This window comes from Peromyscus leucopus, chromosome 10 (genome assembly GCF_004664715.2).
Source record: "Peromyscus leucopus breed LL Stock chromosome 10, UCI_PerLeu_2.1, whole genome shotgun sequence".
Lineage (NCBI taxonomy): Eukaryota > Metazoa > Chordata > Mammalia > Rodentia > Cricetidae > Peromyscus > Peromyscus leucopus.
Window position 1 is genome coordinate 61,075,450 of NC_051071.1, and position 13,731 is coordinate 61,089,180.

The 13,731-nt window shown below is 50.6% G+C and overlaps 2 protein-coding genes across 2 annotated transcripts in view; one reads left to right on the top strand and one right to left on the bottom strand.

The window, feature by feature from the left end:
* Positions 1–364: 364 nt before the first annotated feature.
* Positions 365–4,777, top strand: Rasl11b (RAS like family 11 member B). The gene is made up of 4 exons (XM_028859382.2): positions 365–686; positions 1,189–1,245; positions 2,512–2,588; positions 3,393–4,777. Exons 1-4 carry the CDS (start codon positions 548–550, stop codon positions 3,861–3,863), a joined length of 744 nt encoding a protein of 247 aa, XP_028715215.1. The 5' UTR covers positions 365–547; the 3' UTR covers positions 3,864–4,777.
* A 7,433-nt stretch (positions 4,778–12,210) lies between these two features.
* Scfd2 (sec1 family domain containing 2) overlaps positions 12,211–13,731 on the bottom strand; it is a 319,505-nt gene continuing 317,984 nt past the window's right edge. Inside the window, exon 9 of the mRNA XM_028859298.2 lies at positions 12,211–12,517. Coding sequence (XP_028715131.1) covers positions 12,425–12,517 — 93 coding nt within the window. The 3' untranslated portion in view covers positions 12,211–12,424. The remainder of the gene's footprint in view (positions 12,518–13,731) is intronic.

Below are 13,731 nucleotides of genomic sequence, written 5' to 3' on the forward strand. Positions count from 1 at the left end.
AGATATGACAGGTCCCCCCACGAGGATCTGAGACCCAGAAGACACGGACAGGTCTCTCACGCGGATCTAAGACTCGGCAGAGACGGACAGATCCTCCCACGCGGATCGGAGACCCGGTGACCCCCGGCAGCCACCGCTGGGGCCGCGTGCTAGCGCAGCGGGAGCCGGCTGGATCCCGCACGTTGCCTCCCTCGCGCCCGCCGCCCTGATTTCCTCCGGTCTCACGGGGCCCCGCACTCGCTCGCGGCTCCTTTGGGGGCGCAGCTTCTCCCTGCAGGCCGGAGGCGGGGCCTCGAGCAGGGCGCCCGGGGATTGGCCGCCCGGGGCGGGGGCGGGGCCTGGGCCGGAGAAAACCCGCGCCCGGCCGCCAGCCTCCCTAGCTGCGAGCCGGAACCGCTGAGATTGAGACCGGTGTCTGGTCGTCCTCCCTGGTACCTTCTGCCCTCCCTGGACGCACGGCGTCGGACCCGATCACCCTCTCCGCGCATCGCCAGCCTCTCCCGTCCTCACTTTCCTCCCCGCGCGGTGCAGCCCGGCCGCAGCGGCGATGCGCCTCATCCAGAACATGTGCACCATCGCCGAGTACCCCGCCCCGGGCAGCGCGGCTGCCGACTACTGTCTGGGGGCTGCGGGCCGCCGGCTGGTCAAGATCGCCGTGGTGGGGGCCAGCGGCGTGGGCAAGACCGGTGAGTCCAAGCGAGGGACCGGCTTGGTGGTGGGGCGGGACGTGGAAGACCCCCCCACCCCGCCGCCGCCCGGACTGGAGAGGGCAGAGGTGGGCGTTGCAGCGGAATCGTCCGCCCCTTCGTGCCCCTGCTTCCACAGAAGAGGGCCACTCGGGTCCACAGTGGCCCGCCGACTTTCGGGCCGGAGTAGAACTTTAGGGCTTTGAGCCTCTGGTAGGGTCTGCGGCAGAACAGAGAGTTCTGTAAGGTTAGGAAGACACTCGCCTGCTGGAAGGCTTAGGTGTGGCCCAGCTGGGCTCAAAGGAGGGGCTGAGGCACAGGACCCTCCCCTCTGGCAGAGCCGTAACTCACCCGGCTTCTACCCCCTCGTGTCTGGCAGAGAGTTCAAGGAGCTACCGGGTAGGAATTTCGGTGGCCGGCTGTGGCTCTCTTTGGCAGAGTTGTGTTCTAGATGGGGGAGGGGTGGAGACCCATCTAACTTGCTCTCGGCTCTCAATTGCAGCTTTGGTGGTCCGGTTCCTCACCAAACGATTCATCGGAGACTATGAACGAAATGCAGGTGAGGAAATACACCGAGAGAAAGCCCGTTGGGATGGCTGCTCTCATTTCTCAGTGCCTTTCAAGGACACTTCCTTCAGAGTGACAGTGTGAGCATCAGGATTCTGCCACTTCCAATTCTGCATGCCACCCTCCCCCCAGCCCCCAGCTGCCATCTGGCCTCATTCCATTCCAGGCCCATTCATCATTTTATCAAGTGCCCGAAAGTATTCCCAGTGGTATGTTTTAACTATAGGGACCCCAGTTGGAAGCACCCTTTGTACTCCAGGGCCTTTTCCTTTAAAACATGCCATGCCTGCAAAGGTCATTTAAAAAAACCAACCCAAACAAACAAACAAACAAACAAAAAAACCAAACCAAACAAACAAGAATCCCCAATCAAACTAAAACAAAACAAAACAAAAAAAACCAGAAACAAAACAAAAACCCAAAACTGCTGGCCAGCTCCTCCCCCACCCTCTCCCTCTGCTGGCGGCCTTTCAGGGGTGACCTTTGAAAGCAAAGGCCAGAGGAGGGTGGTTGTAAACCTAAAATTCTTTCCTTAACAGGGGAGAATAACTAGCTGAAGAGTTTAGAGAGGAGAACTCCTGAATAATGAGAAGACAAATATTTCATTCTCAATGATTGAGAATAGCCACTGTCCCAGGAGACCTCAGGACTTTCTGACTATGACCTGTTAGCAAATTGCTTCAATGAGTAGCCTGTATGAAGTAGCTGTTGGGGATTAAGGTGAAATGAGCCATATAAGCCCTCCCAAGATAAGATATGGCAGCCTTCTGCTTTGATAGATAGTTGATCATCACGTCACATTTTTATGCCAGGGATATTAACTGTGCATTTACTAACCATATTCGCCTATGAATCCAGTGGAGCCTGTGGACAAAATATAACTGTTTAGAGAATGATAATGTACTAAAATAAAAACAGAAACCCTGCACATACTGAGCCAGAAAATTTGCTTCAAGGAAATATTCTAAATATGGAAACTGAGTTTAAAAATAGACCAGCAAGTTTCTAAAAACCCACCAACTTTGACCTGCGTTTGATAAATCTACTAGCACGGGGTTAAAATTGCAGCTGGCTTTTAAACAAGACCAGAAGGAAACCCAGTAAATAGAAGTGGACTACATCTTTTTTTTTTTTTTTTTCTTTTTTTCTATGTGTATTGGTGCAGGCTATACTGCATTAAAAAAAAAACAAAAAACACCCACATTTCATGAGGCTGCGCATGAAGGAGGAACATGATCCCTTTTCTTTGCCTTCATAGGTAATCTCTACACCCGACAAGTCCAGATAGAGGGAGAGACTCTGGCTATTCAAGTCCAGGACACTCCAGGCATTCAGGTGAGAAACTGTGATGCCGAGTGGGTCGAGGGGGAGACTAGTGGCCGGGCACTTGCCCAGTGGTTCATCAGCTGAAGGAAGAGGCGCTGTGGGGAGTCAGGGCTAGACTTTTGCATGTTTGACAGTTTGATTGTGTCTGGCCGCCGCCGGCCCGCCCCGGCCTGGCTTAGTTTGGGAGACTGGGTGAAGGGCAGAGCCCCTCCTGTAGGAGGAGTCACCACAAGCAGGGGTGCGGGGAGTGGGGGTGGCGTGGCCGTGGCGGCACACACCAACACTTGGAATTGGCAGTGTTTCCTTCCTTCGGTTTTTATGTATGTGCCTTTGGCATTAAAAACCAAATATGTGGGTCCAGTCTCCAGCACCCGGAATCACTTTTACGTTGTGGAAAGTTTCTCTGTAGACAAAAGAGCTCTGCTAGTATTTTTTTTTCCCTCCTTCCCGGTCCGACACTGGGCAGCTATCCAGGTTTAAATGCTTCCAGCTCCTATCTTTACTTCCCCAGACTTACTGTCTAGCCAGTTAATTTCCCATTTTGTGCAACTACAAAGTCTCTCTGCGTGGAGTTCTCCGCAGGTCCATTTTCCACTTGAGTGTGGTGAGCTGCCCTGTTATTTATTCCCAGCTCCGAGCAGCTGGATCAACATATTGTCGAGAAAGCTGAAGTGTGTGGGGACAGGACTTGTTTATGGCCCGGAACCTGCCTGCCATCAGCGCTATGAAGGGTTCCTTTGAATTCAGGGTGTGAGTGAGCCTGCGCTCTGAGCCGCACTGACGGTCCACCTTGCTCTCTCGCCGTCTCTGCAGGTCCACGAGAACGGCCTGAGCTGGACCGAGCAGCTGAATCGCTGCATCCGCTGGGCCGACGCCGTTGTTATTGTTTTCTCCATCACGGACCACAAGAGCTATGAACTCATTGGCCAGCTCCACCAGCATGTCCAGCAGCTTCACCCCGGGGCTCGGCTGCCTGTGGTGGTTGTGGCCAACAAAGCTGACCTGTTACACCTCAAGCAGGTGGACCCTCAGCTTGGACTGCAGCTAGCCGGCATGCTGGGTTGTTCCTTCTATGAAGTCTCCGTCAGTGAAAATTACAACGATGTCTACAACGCTTTCCACGTCCTTTGTAAAGAAGTGAGCCACAGACAGCAGCCCAGCAGCACGCCGGAGAAGCGGAGGACCTCCCTCATTCCCAGACCAAAGTCACCCAACATGCAGGACCTGAAAAGGAGGTTTAAGCAAGCTCTGTCGGCTAAAGTGAGGACTGTCACGTCTGTGTGAAGCGGGACTCCTTGAGGGGGTTTGGTCTTCTGGGCAGAGGGCCTGAGGTTCTTAGGCAGGACCATCGCAGGCTGATGGCTGTTCATGGTTCCAGAAAGGTCTGCAGCAGAGGGGCCTGAGGGGCCTGTGGAATTCTGCAAAAAGGAAGTGTTTGGGGCCCGAGGACAGATGGACAGATATGTGACTTTTCTGCTTCCTCCTTTAACGTGGGGTGGGCCATGTTTTTTGTTCCTCACTGCCTTATGAATGGTGGTCAGTTTCGCCAGATGCATTGATGTGAATTAGGGTGGGCATGAAAGACCCGAGAAAACATTCATAGGCTTTCTCTCCCTTCGCCATTTTTTTTCCCTCCCAAGAGAAAGGTTTGAGTTTCTCAGTATCTCCAGCATGCTCTCATTATGGGATGCCTTTCTGATGTGAAGGATACCCAGATTTTTTTAAGAACAAGGAGGGACCCTCCCCACTCCATAAAGGTCAAATTTTAGGAGAAAATAGTCTGTGTAAAGACACCTGTGAGCTGTGATCTACAGGAAGGTGCTGGATCTCCTGGTACAGGATGGGTATACGTGTTGAGTAGCTGTGAAAAACTCAACCCAGGACTGCCCGACTGTGACAATGTACAGTTGTTTGCTTTTTCTTCTTTTTTTTTAAACTGTGGCATCAGGTACAGAAAAAGTGTTGATTGATGGTGGTGTAAATGACTCATGGCAATGACGTCGGGTTGCTTCCTGGGCCTGGCTGAGTCGTGGCTATGGGTGGCTGAGACACTGAAAATGCTGTCTTAGACAGTGACCCGATGCAGGCCGAGCTCCCAAATCCCCTACACAGATGCACTTTAAGACGCCATTCATGCTTTGGCTCGAACTGTAATTAATTTATTTTATGTACAATAAATCTCTCATTTGATAAGAGCAGCCATCTGACTGGGGCTTTATTGAAATGTTTACCTTCGTCCTCCAGAAAGCGTTGTGTAGGATCCCTGTTTACTGACCACGTTGAGTCAGGGGACATGCCTTCCAGGGGCGATCTCTTATGCCTCACAACATGTGACTAGTGATACATTTTATTATCCACATTTTACACATTACAAAACATCCTTGCAGAACAAGCTCAGTAATGTGAGGGCTTCAACCTACAAGCACTGCCGACTGTAATTTGGCCTTTCCAGTCCAGAGTTGCGTGTCTCCTGCTCACTTGCTTCGTGGTCTTCTGGGTAGACCTAAGGTGGCTTGCTGTCTGTGTATGCATCTCAACAGAGCTGAGGGCATGCATGCTTCTCTACAATCAGTGATGCTGAAGGCATGCATGCTTCTCCACACATGAGTGCTGCTGAGGGCATGCATGCTTCTCCACACATAAGTGCTGCTGAGGGCATGCATGCTTCTCCACACATGAGTGCTGCTGAGGGCATGCATGCTTCTCCACAATCAGTGCTGCTTAGGGCATGCATGCTTCTCCACACAAGAGTGCTGCTGAGGGCATGCATGCTTCTCCACAATCAGTGCTGCTGAGGGCATGCATGCTTCTCCACAATCAGTGCTGCTGAGGGCATGCATGCTTCTCCACACATCAGTGCCGCTTCACATGCAACTCATTTAGTAAAGCTTGTTTGGGCATGCTGTGTCCCCAAGCTACACTTTCTTCTCACAGTAAGAGCTTATACAACCATTGATCTGGAGCTCTTCAGGAGCTGCTCCCACGGAGCTATTGTCACACGCCACGTGTGCCACAGCTGTCAGGCCTCTCTCTTCTGCTGCCTTTGGAGCCTGGAAGGCCTTTCATGCAGACTCAGTGAGTCTCCATCTCAGTGGGCAGGGCATTGTCCTTCCATCTGGGCAGCGCGGTCTTGGTTAATTCCCCCGCCCAATGGCAGTTCTTTATCATGCTTCATATATAAGATGCATACAGCCGCAGAGGTGAGGTAGTGGGATGTGTGGGGAGCCTGCTATGATACAGGGCTGGGCTAGTTAAGCTTTCATTCCCAGGGGGAGCATCTGACTGCTCTTGACATTCTGACATTTATGTTTTGTTATGCATAGAACTTGTTACTCTTTAAAAAAAAACAACTCTTCGAACCTAACCTCCCCTCCCCTCTGGGAAGGGTGAGTGTTGGCAGCAGGGCGGGGAACGGTGCCCATCGAAGACAGAGACAGGAGAAGGGCAGAGATGGGTACCTAGATTCTCCTCGGTCTTCCCCTTGTGTGATTGTTAGCAACGCCCAATTCGTCTTCGCGCACTGTGCCGGGGCTCACCCACGTTCTGGAACGGGAGCTTTGCGGAGGGTAGAGTTTCACAGCACAAGGCTGAGTGGAGCTAGCCGTCCGTCCGTCTGTCCGTCCGTCCGCCACCTGCCTCCTCTTCCCCACCCCTCACGTGCATCTCTGCAGGGCTCTGGCTGGTCTCCTCATGATCTAGGTGCCCCGCACCTCCTGTCCTTGGCACTAATGACTGACTGCTCCTCATCCCCTTACCCCTGTGCAGACTCGGCCTCTCGCTTTGCCTAGGTGGGTCTTTCCACTATGGAGAGAGGGGAGAGCTAGACTATGAGGATAAGAATGAATCTCTGAGGGGAACCACCCAAGACCTAACCCAGGCCACTGTCTCCGGTGGACTTGACTTTCCACAGTTCCAGAACAACCGTGATCTTAGCCTAAGTTTGGCACAATGTTTCACTAATCTCATCTGTCTCAATACTAGTTATCTCTCCATTTATCATCGCCCACGTGACATCTACAAACTCTGGCCCGAGAAGCAGGCTCCTCTCCCACTAGGCAGGGGTAGGTATGAGTCTGGGGCAGAGGAGGAGAGGAATGAGGGTTGGTTGAGTATTTACAACATGCTCTTTCATCTTTGGGGGACTCCTGAGGGAGGCTATATCGCTCTTATTTTAAGACGAGGAAACCAAGGCCTAGAGATTATGTTGGTTTAGGGCCAGACAGTAATAGCGCGCTAGTTCATTTACTGACTGTCTGGGCAGCAGAAACCGGAGATGTCTGAAACAAGGACACTGTACACATTGACCCCACTATCTTTCTTCAGTATCCTATACACTGAAGGGAGCAACCGGCTCAGCTCTCAAGAAGCTGATCCTCGACCCCTAAGCCATTCTAATGCCAAGGCTTGGTAATTCCACCCCTCCCCCCTAGACCCAGTCACTGATCTGGGCCTTCCCCTGACCAGCCTACCCCCAGGCCCCAGCTTCCTCCACCTCCCTTCTGCTACCGGCTGGGTTACTGCCTGGCCCCAGGGCTCCTGGCAACAGGACCACATCTGCTGTTGCCATTAGCCAGAGGCTGCTGGCTGCTTTGGCCTCCAGCCCCCTCAGTAATAAAGACGTCCAGGTTGGAGGGGCTGCCTCCCAGCCGCTCTGTCTCAGAGCCCAGCCCACGTCTGTCATGATGTCTGGCTTTCTAGTTCCCTCCCAGCCTCAAATGAAAACCATTTGCAGCCCTGGCTGGGCCTGGGCCTGCTGTACAGTGGCAGGGGAAGCTGGGAGGGTGGCTGTGAAACTGCCTTCCGTCCTCATCCAGCCCCAGAAGTTGTCTGTCTGTCCGGCAGCTCAGAACTCCGAACTTTAGGGGCTATGGCTGTGTGTATAGAGAGCCCCTTATTTACAAAAAAAAAAAAAGAAAAGAAAAAGAAAGAAGAAAGGGATTTCAGCACTGATCTTTTACCCCAAGAGGAAAAAAAAAAAATCTATTTTCTGGGCAAGGGAACAAGTTGCGGGCAGATCCCCACCATGGAGCCGTTGGCACACTATGGTCTTGCTTAGCAGAGTAGAGATGGCAGGCACGCAGCTGTGCAGAGCTCCCAGAACCTCCTGGAAACAGCCCAGCAGGGAGGCGCCTGCCTGCTTACAATAAAGAAGCCAGAAAGTTAACTGGGCACTCCTCTGGAAGTCCAAAGAGAGACGGTTTCAGCAGGTTCTTCTTGTCCTCATCAGTTCCTGAATTGGAGGAGAGAATGGGGTTAGGGTCATTGGTGAGGGTGGGGAGACCCCGCCACTCTCCTGCTCTTTCTGACCTGGCTTGCAAGCCCCCCCCCCACACACACACCATCTGGTTTTCTGAAGTTCCTTTCAAAGCAGAGATGGCGGGTTTTTTTGATGTTTCTTGGGCAAGTCAACAGACCACATTTGTAACACTGGATTATTTTGTTGTTGACATGCTGTTTCTGGTAACCAGGGTAAGAAGAAACAATAGTGGTCTTGGGAGAGGGGGTATGGAATTATTTGTTATGGAAATAACAGTGTAGCTGTACGGACTCTGGCACAAACAACTATCTGCATGGGGCCCGACCCTCTGTGTGTAGTACTTCCAAACACTTTGCTTGTGCCCTATGCTCATGGGGTCAGGGCTCCAAAGGAGCAGACCTCAGTCTCCACAAAGCATTCTCTGGGATCTTAATTGTGTTTTAAAAAAAATGTGGCTGCAAGGCCCTTGGTAGGAGATTGGCCTGTGTACGCTTGCTTTGGCCAGCACGGTTAGGGTGGTAAATATACTCAGGCTTGAGAGGCACCACAGCTCCTGAGCTGGACCATTTGTGTCAGCTTCAGGTGGCTACCATCAGGGGTGGGGGGGAGGTCCCTTTAAAATTCATACATCTGGATAATGCGGGAATGGTAGATGAAGCTTTCAAGCCCAGACGACACATAGCTTTCTGACTAACAGTGATGGACAAGTTTCTAATGGAAACATGGATGTGCGTAGGCAATCATCCAACATTCATCACTAGTAGTAGTGTCTTAGGGTTTCTATTGCTGTGAAGATACACCATGACCATGCAACTCTTATGAAGGAGAAACATTTAATTGAGGTGGTGGCTTACAGTGTCAGAGGTTTAGTCCATTATTATCATGGCAGGGAGCATGGTGGCGTGCAGACAGACATGGTGCTGGAGAAGGAGCTGCTACATGTTGATGTGCAGGCAACAGGAAGTAGACTGAGTACCACACTGAGTGAAGCTTGAGCAAGAGAGACCTCAAAGCCCGCCCACACAGTGACACACTTCCTCCAACAAGGCCACACCTACTTCAACAAGGCCACACCTCCTAATGGTGCCACTCCCTTTGGGGGCCATTTTCCTTCAAACCAACACAGGTAGTGATTCTTAGGTATTATTATGCTTAGATCTAAAACATCTTCCAAAGGCTCGTGTGTTGAGAACTTGGCCCTCAGTGCAGTAGCACTCAGAGGAGGGGCCTTGGGGAGGGGTAACTGGATCATGAATGCCTTGATTTCATCAATGGATTAATCTATTGAGAGACTCACAACTTGCTGCCAGACTGGGAGGTAGTGGAACTTTAGAAGATTGGACTCCAGAGGAAGCAGGTCACTGGGCTGTGTCCTGGGAATGTGTACTTTGTCCCTGCCCTTAGCCCCTCCACAATTTTCTGGCTATCATATGACAAACATGTCTTCACTCTTACATATTCTTTATCATGTATGATGCTCTGCCTCACCACGGGCACAGAAACATCAGAGCCAAGTGGCTGTGGACTGACACCTCTGAGACCATGAGCTAAAATCACATTCTCCTGAAAGTTGATTTTCTCAGATATTTTGTCACATGACAGAAAGCTGGCCTACCACTGGAGCACTGAGCACCTTACCCTGAGCCATATTCTTTTTTTGTTTGTTTTGATTGTTATTTTGAGACAGGATTTCTTTGTGTAGCTTTGGAGCCTTTCCTGGAACTCACTCTGTAGCCCAGGCTGGTCTCGAACTCACAGAGATCCGCCTAGCTCTGCCTCCTGAGTACTGGGATTAAAGACATGCACCACCACTGCCCAGTCCCTGAGCCATATTCTAAGTACCACTCCTTCAGTTTGTACCAAAACCCAGTGTAGTATGGCCTACTGGCATCTAATTTCATGTTCAGCCAAGACCTGGACAAATGAACTACCAGATATATAGCATGTGCTCTTGACCTACATCTTGGTTAGATGGCCTTGGCTGGACCAAGACTTCATTTCTCTCCCATTTCTCCTCTCCCCAGAAAGGCTTTCAAACTCTCTACTCACTTACTATCATTCTCCTCTTGATGCTTTGTCATTTTGTGAGCAACTCATTGGTGTCCTCAGCAGTAACAGCCATCCTTCCCTGAGCCATGTACCAGCCATTCTACTAGAGGCGGCTTCCCAGCAGCCCTCTGGAAAGGAGGCTCCATTAGCATCTATTTCATGGATGTTGGTGCAGCCTTGGATAACCATGGTGCTCTGAGAGGTATAACTGGGACATAAAGTCAGAGAGGACCCCAGAGCCTTGACCCGTGGGCTCCTTCACTCTGGGGGAGGATGCTTAGCATCCTCCTTAACCCAGCCTTCATCTGGGAAAAGAACAAACACCCACATAGTACCCAAAGACTCTGCCCCAGGACAGTGTTCCACTGCCAAAGCCACCCTCTTTCTCTCATTCGTTCACGGCCATTTGCAGGATGACAACCAAGCTTTTATTATGCTCCTGCTGTTTAACATCAAGGATCAGGATTCTCTCCTGTTTCTCCAGTCTTCTTCTCCAAACCAGACTCCAGGTATCACCACCTTCTTCCAGCTCTCCTGTCTCCAAAAGCCTCCATCACTGACCGTCTTCCTGGTCCATTTCTTCCAGCCAGTGGCCACCGAGATGGAAGAGGATGGCCACAAACTAAACTTTTCACATTTCTCCCACCCACCCCGCCCGACACCAGCCATGGCCATACTTCCTTCAGTGTTAGAGCATTCTAGAATGCTAATGCAACCGGTAACTTTATCATGTTATAAGAGTGGAAGTTTCTGACCATTCTTTTACTAGGTAGGAAACAACTTGCCAAGATAAACTATTCAACTCACGAAAGCAACACACAAATATGTATTTGGTGTAAAAAACTGAAACAGTCTAGAAGTAATGGGGGGGGGGATGACTCCTCTTTCCCACGTTCTCCTTGCTGTGTCTTCCAGATGTTAACTACTGGTGAGCAGTTTGGTTTGGTACTTTCAGATTCCCTTTGCATGTAGACATATGGTGTGTAACTTAACCTTGAGAAGAAACCCACCAGGGACCCAGGCATTCTGGGAGTGCCATGGAGTCAGGGTGCTGTCTGGTTTGCGATAAGCGTGGCTCAGAACTTCTCAGAGTGTCTGGAATGTTCTCCACAGGTTCCCATTCAACACTGGAGAATGAATGGATGAATGAATACAGTTTTGAGTCACATGGCAGGTTACTTTAAATTTCTTTATTTTATAAAGTACTTATCTCTGCATACATGTAATTTCTTTGAGACTAATGCCATTTTTTCCTTATTCAGATGTAAGACTTTCAGCTTACTGAGATTTAAAAAAGAGTTGCCTTATAGTTCAGCACCATCAAAGAACTGGCGAAGGTCGAAAGCACACGTGGGTGTAAAAAACGAACACACAGTTTCATAAAAATCAGCTTCATTCATCTCAAAATGATTCTAAACTCACAATTCTAATTTTCTACTTCCCTGAAATGACAGCATTTAACAGAGAATTAAAATGATAGCCATGTCTTGGTTTACATTTTATTTGGTCTTCCTGCTTAATCCACACTGGAAATTGTTTTTCAGCTGCGTCTCCTTTCAGACATCCATTCCTCATGCCAGGAACTCCCATCCACCATGTACCTGTAAGCGATGTCTGGGTTCCAAGCAGTTCTTTCTTCCTCCCCCCCCCCCCCCCGGAGTTCTCACATAATTTCACTAGATGCGTCTGGGTTTTTCTGCTATGACCAGAAAGAAAATACAACGTCCCAGAAGAACGCTTTCTATTTTGGTAGGGATTCGGAATCATAAAGGTCATTTGGGGGTTGTGCTTCCAATCTAGACTCCCTGGGAGGAAATCTTTTCTACCTGGGGTTTCCTCTGGACCTGAGGGAAGCATCTGCAGCAGGACAGCCCCCCCCCTCACCCTCTTGTCCCTCCCACTGCTGTTCCAAGTAGAGGGGCTGCCCTGCTCCTTGAACCAACTGGAACAAAGCAGCCCTTTGTTACTCTTGGGGTGATTTACCACTCAGGGAGGCCACCAGGCCCCTCCTCCTTTCCTTGTCGTTAGAAATGTGTTGGCATTGGACAGAAACAAGTCTCTGGCGCCATCTGTGACATCCCTTCCTCACTTACATTATCGCGAGGACCATCCTGCTTTCCTTAAGCAGGGAATTCTAAGCAAATTTAACTTTCCCTAACTCACTTCGAACCATAGCGCTCGTCTCTGCCACGGCTTGCAGGCAGGCATTTACCCAGAGCTAATGGACTTGCAGGAAGATTGTCGCTTCAGGAAGATTCCAGTAAGGGGGAGGGATAAATGACAGGACTACAGGTGAAGTCAGCTAAAGACAGCTTGACACCTTTAGAAGAAGGGTGAACACTCCAGTCTTTATTTTGCACTGGAAGAACAAGAGACGTCCAAACAAGCGGTCTTCTGCCTGGTTATGAAGCCCTCTCTGGTAGAATTAAGTCATTCCTATAATTAGTAACGGGGATGCTGGCTTTGGAGGCATATCTGGAATGGTGACAGATGGGTATTGGTATTTCCAGCTCACACAGGTCTTATCTTCTCTTAGATGTCAGAAGCCAAGGTCTGGGTGCAGCCGGTCAGTGGCAAAGAGCAGCTCAGGAATGTTAAGTGGCTTCAGGAGTCTTGTGGACAGCACGATCACCTGTAACAGGCGGGACAGGCACAATCAGGGAGGTCAGTTACCAGGGGCCAGGAAAGGTCTTTGGAAGGAGGCACGGGGTGAGGCCCGAAGAAAGCAGACGTGGCACAGGCTCCCTCATCTATAACCTGGCTGCTCAGCGTGGCTCATGTTTGCACACACCCTACTCCGTGAGGACCTTTGGGCTCACCTGGCTGATGCTGGGTGACTTCCCTCAGCCTGGACTTCAATGTCAGGCCAGTTTCTCTCTAGAACACCAAGACAGCTTTGTTCCAGGACTTGCCTGGGGGCATGCTTTGCTTTGTAAGGGCCAGGTGAGGGTCTGCCCAAGCAGGCACTAACACCTCTTGATAGGAAACTGCCCATGGGAAATTAGGGAGGTGATCCAGAAGGAATTCCACTGGCCAGCACCAGAGTGCAGCATGACTGGGCTGCACCAGGCCGTGCGACGCTAGACAGGTGCAGGTTGGACACCTCTCTGTCCTCTCACCTGCCCCCCAAGTTATCCCAGGTGGAATGAAATCAGTGAAGTAATCAACTCCAAATTCAACGAGTTCATTGGTGCAAAGCAGAGGCCACATTCCAACTCAAGGCAGAACAGGGCAGGGTCATGGTCAAGGGAGGGAGTAGAAAAGAAACATTCAGAATTTTTTCTTCTTGAAAATAACTTTTTTTTTTAATGACCTTGTCAAAGAGTCCCCTCTCTTTTCCCAGAGTACTGCCTTTGAAGCATTGTTCTTGGAAGAGAGCTATCTCAAGAAATACATGGCTAATGCCAGCCAACCCATATTTTTGGCAAGGGGGAAAAAAAACCACTGAAACCCGAACTTCTCATTCTCCTTGAAATCTACGCCAAGAGGGTTTGAGGACAGTGCTGACTATCAGCATGCCCTCGCCACCCAAGCATGTAGGTGTGTGGCAAGGGGGCTCCCAGGCCAGAGCTGCCCCAGAGGCTGGGCAGAGCTCAGCGCCGCTGCTGGCTGGCTGGCTTCCCTATGGAATATAGTCACTTTACTTGGAGCCTCCCTCTCCCACCTCATCTATCCCAGGAAGAAAAGAACACCCAGGCTTGCAGCGCATCTCCGGGGTTATGTAAGTTCCTCTGCTGAGAGCCCAGGAAGGGCTCAACTACTGTGATTCTGTGATGGGTCTGCAGATCTCCTTCCGAATCATTTGAAAGCACAGAATTTTCAGGAAAAACACATACAGGTTCATAT

Bases quoted from the DNA above. Each gene is read 5' to 3' on its own strand.
- Rasl11b (XM_028859382.2), top strand. From the start codon at position 548: ATGCGCCTCATCCAGAACATGTGCACCATCGCCGAGTACCCCGCCCCG. The intron at 687-1,188 runs GTGAGTCCAAGC...TCTCAATTGCAG, and splicing joins CAGCGGCGTGGGCAAGACCG to CTTTGGTGGTCCGGTTCCTC. The intron at 1,246-2,511 runs GTGAGGAAATAC...TTGCCTTCATAG, and splicing joins AGACTATGAACGAAATGCAG to GTAATCTCTACACCCGACAA.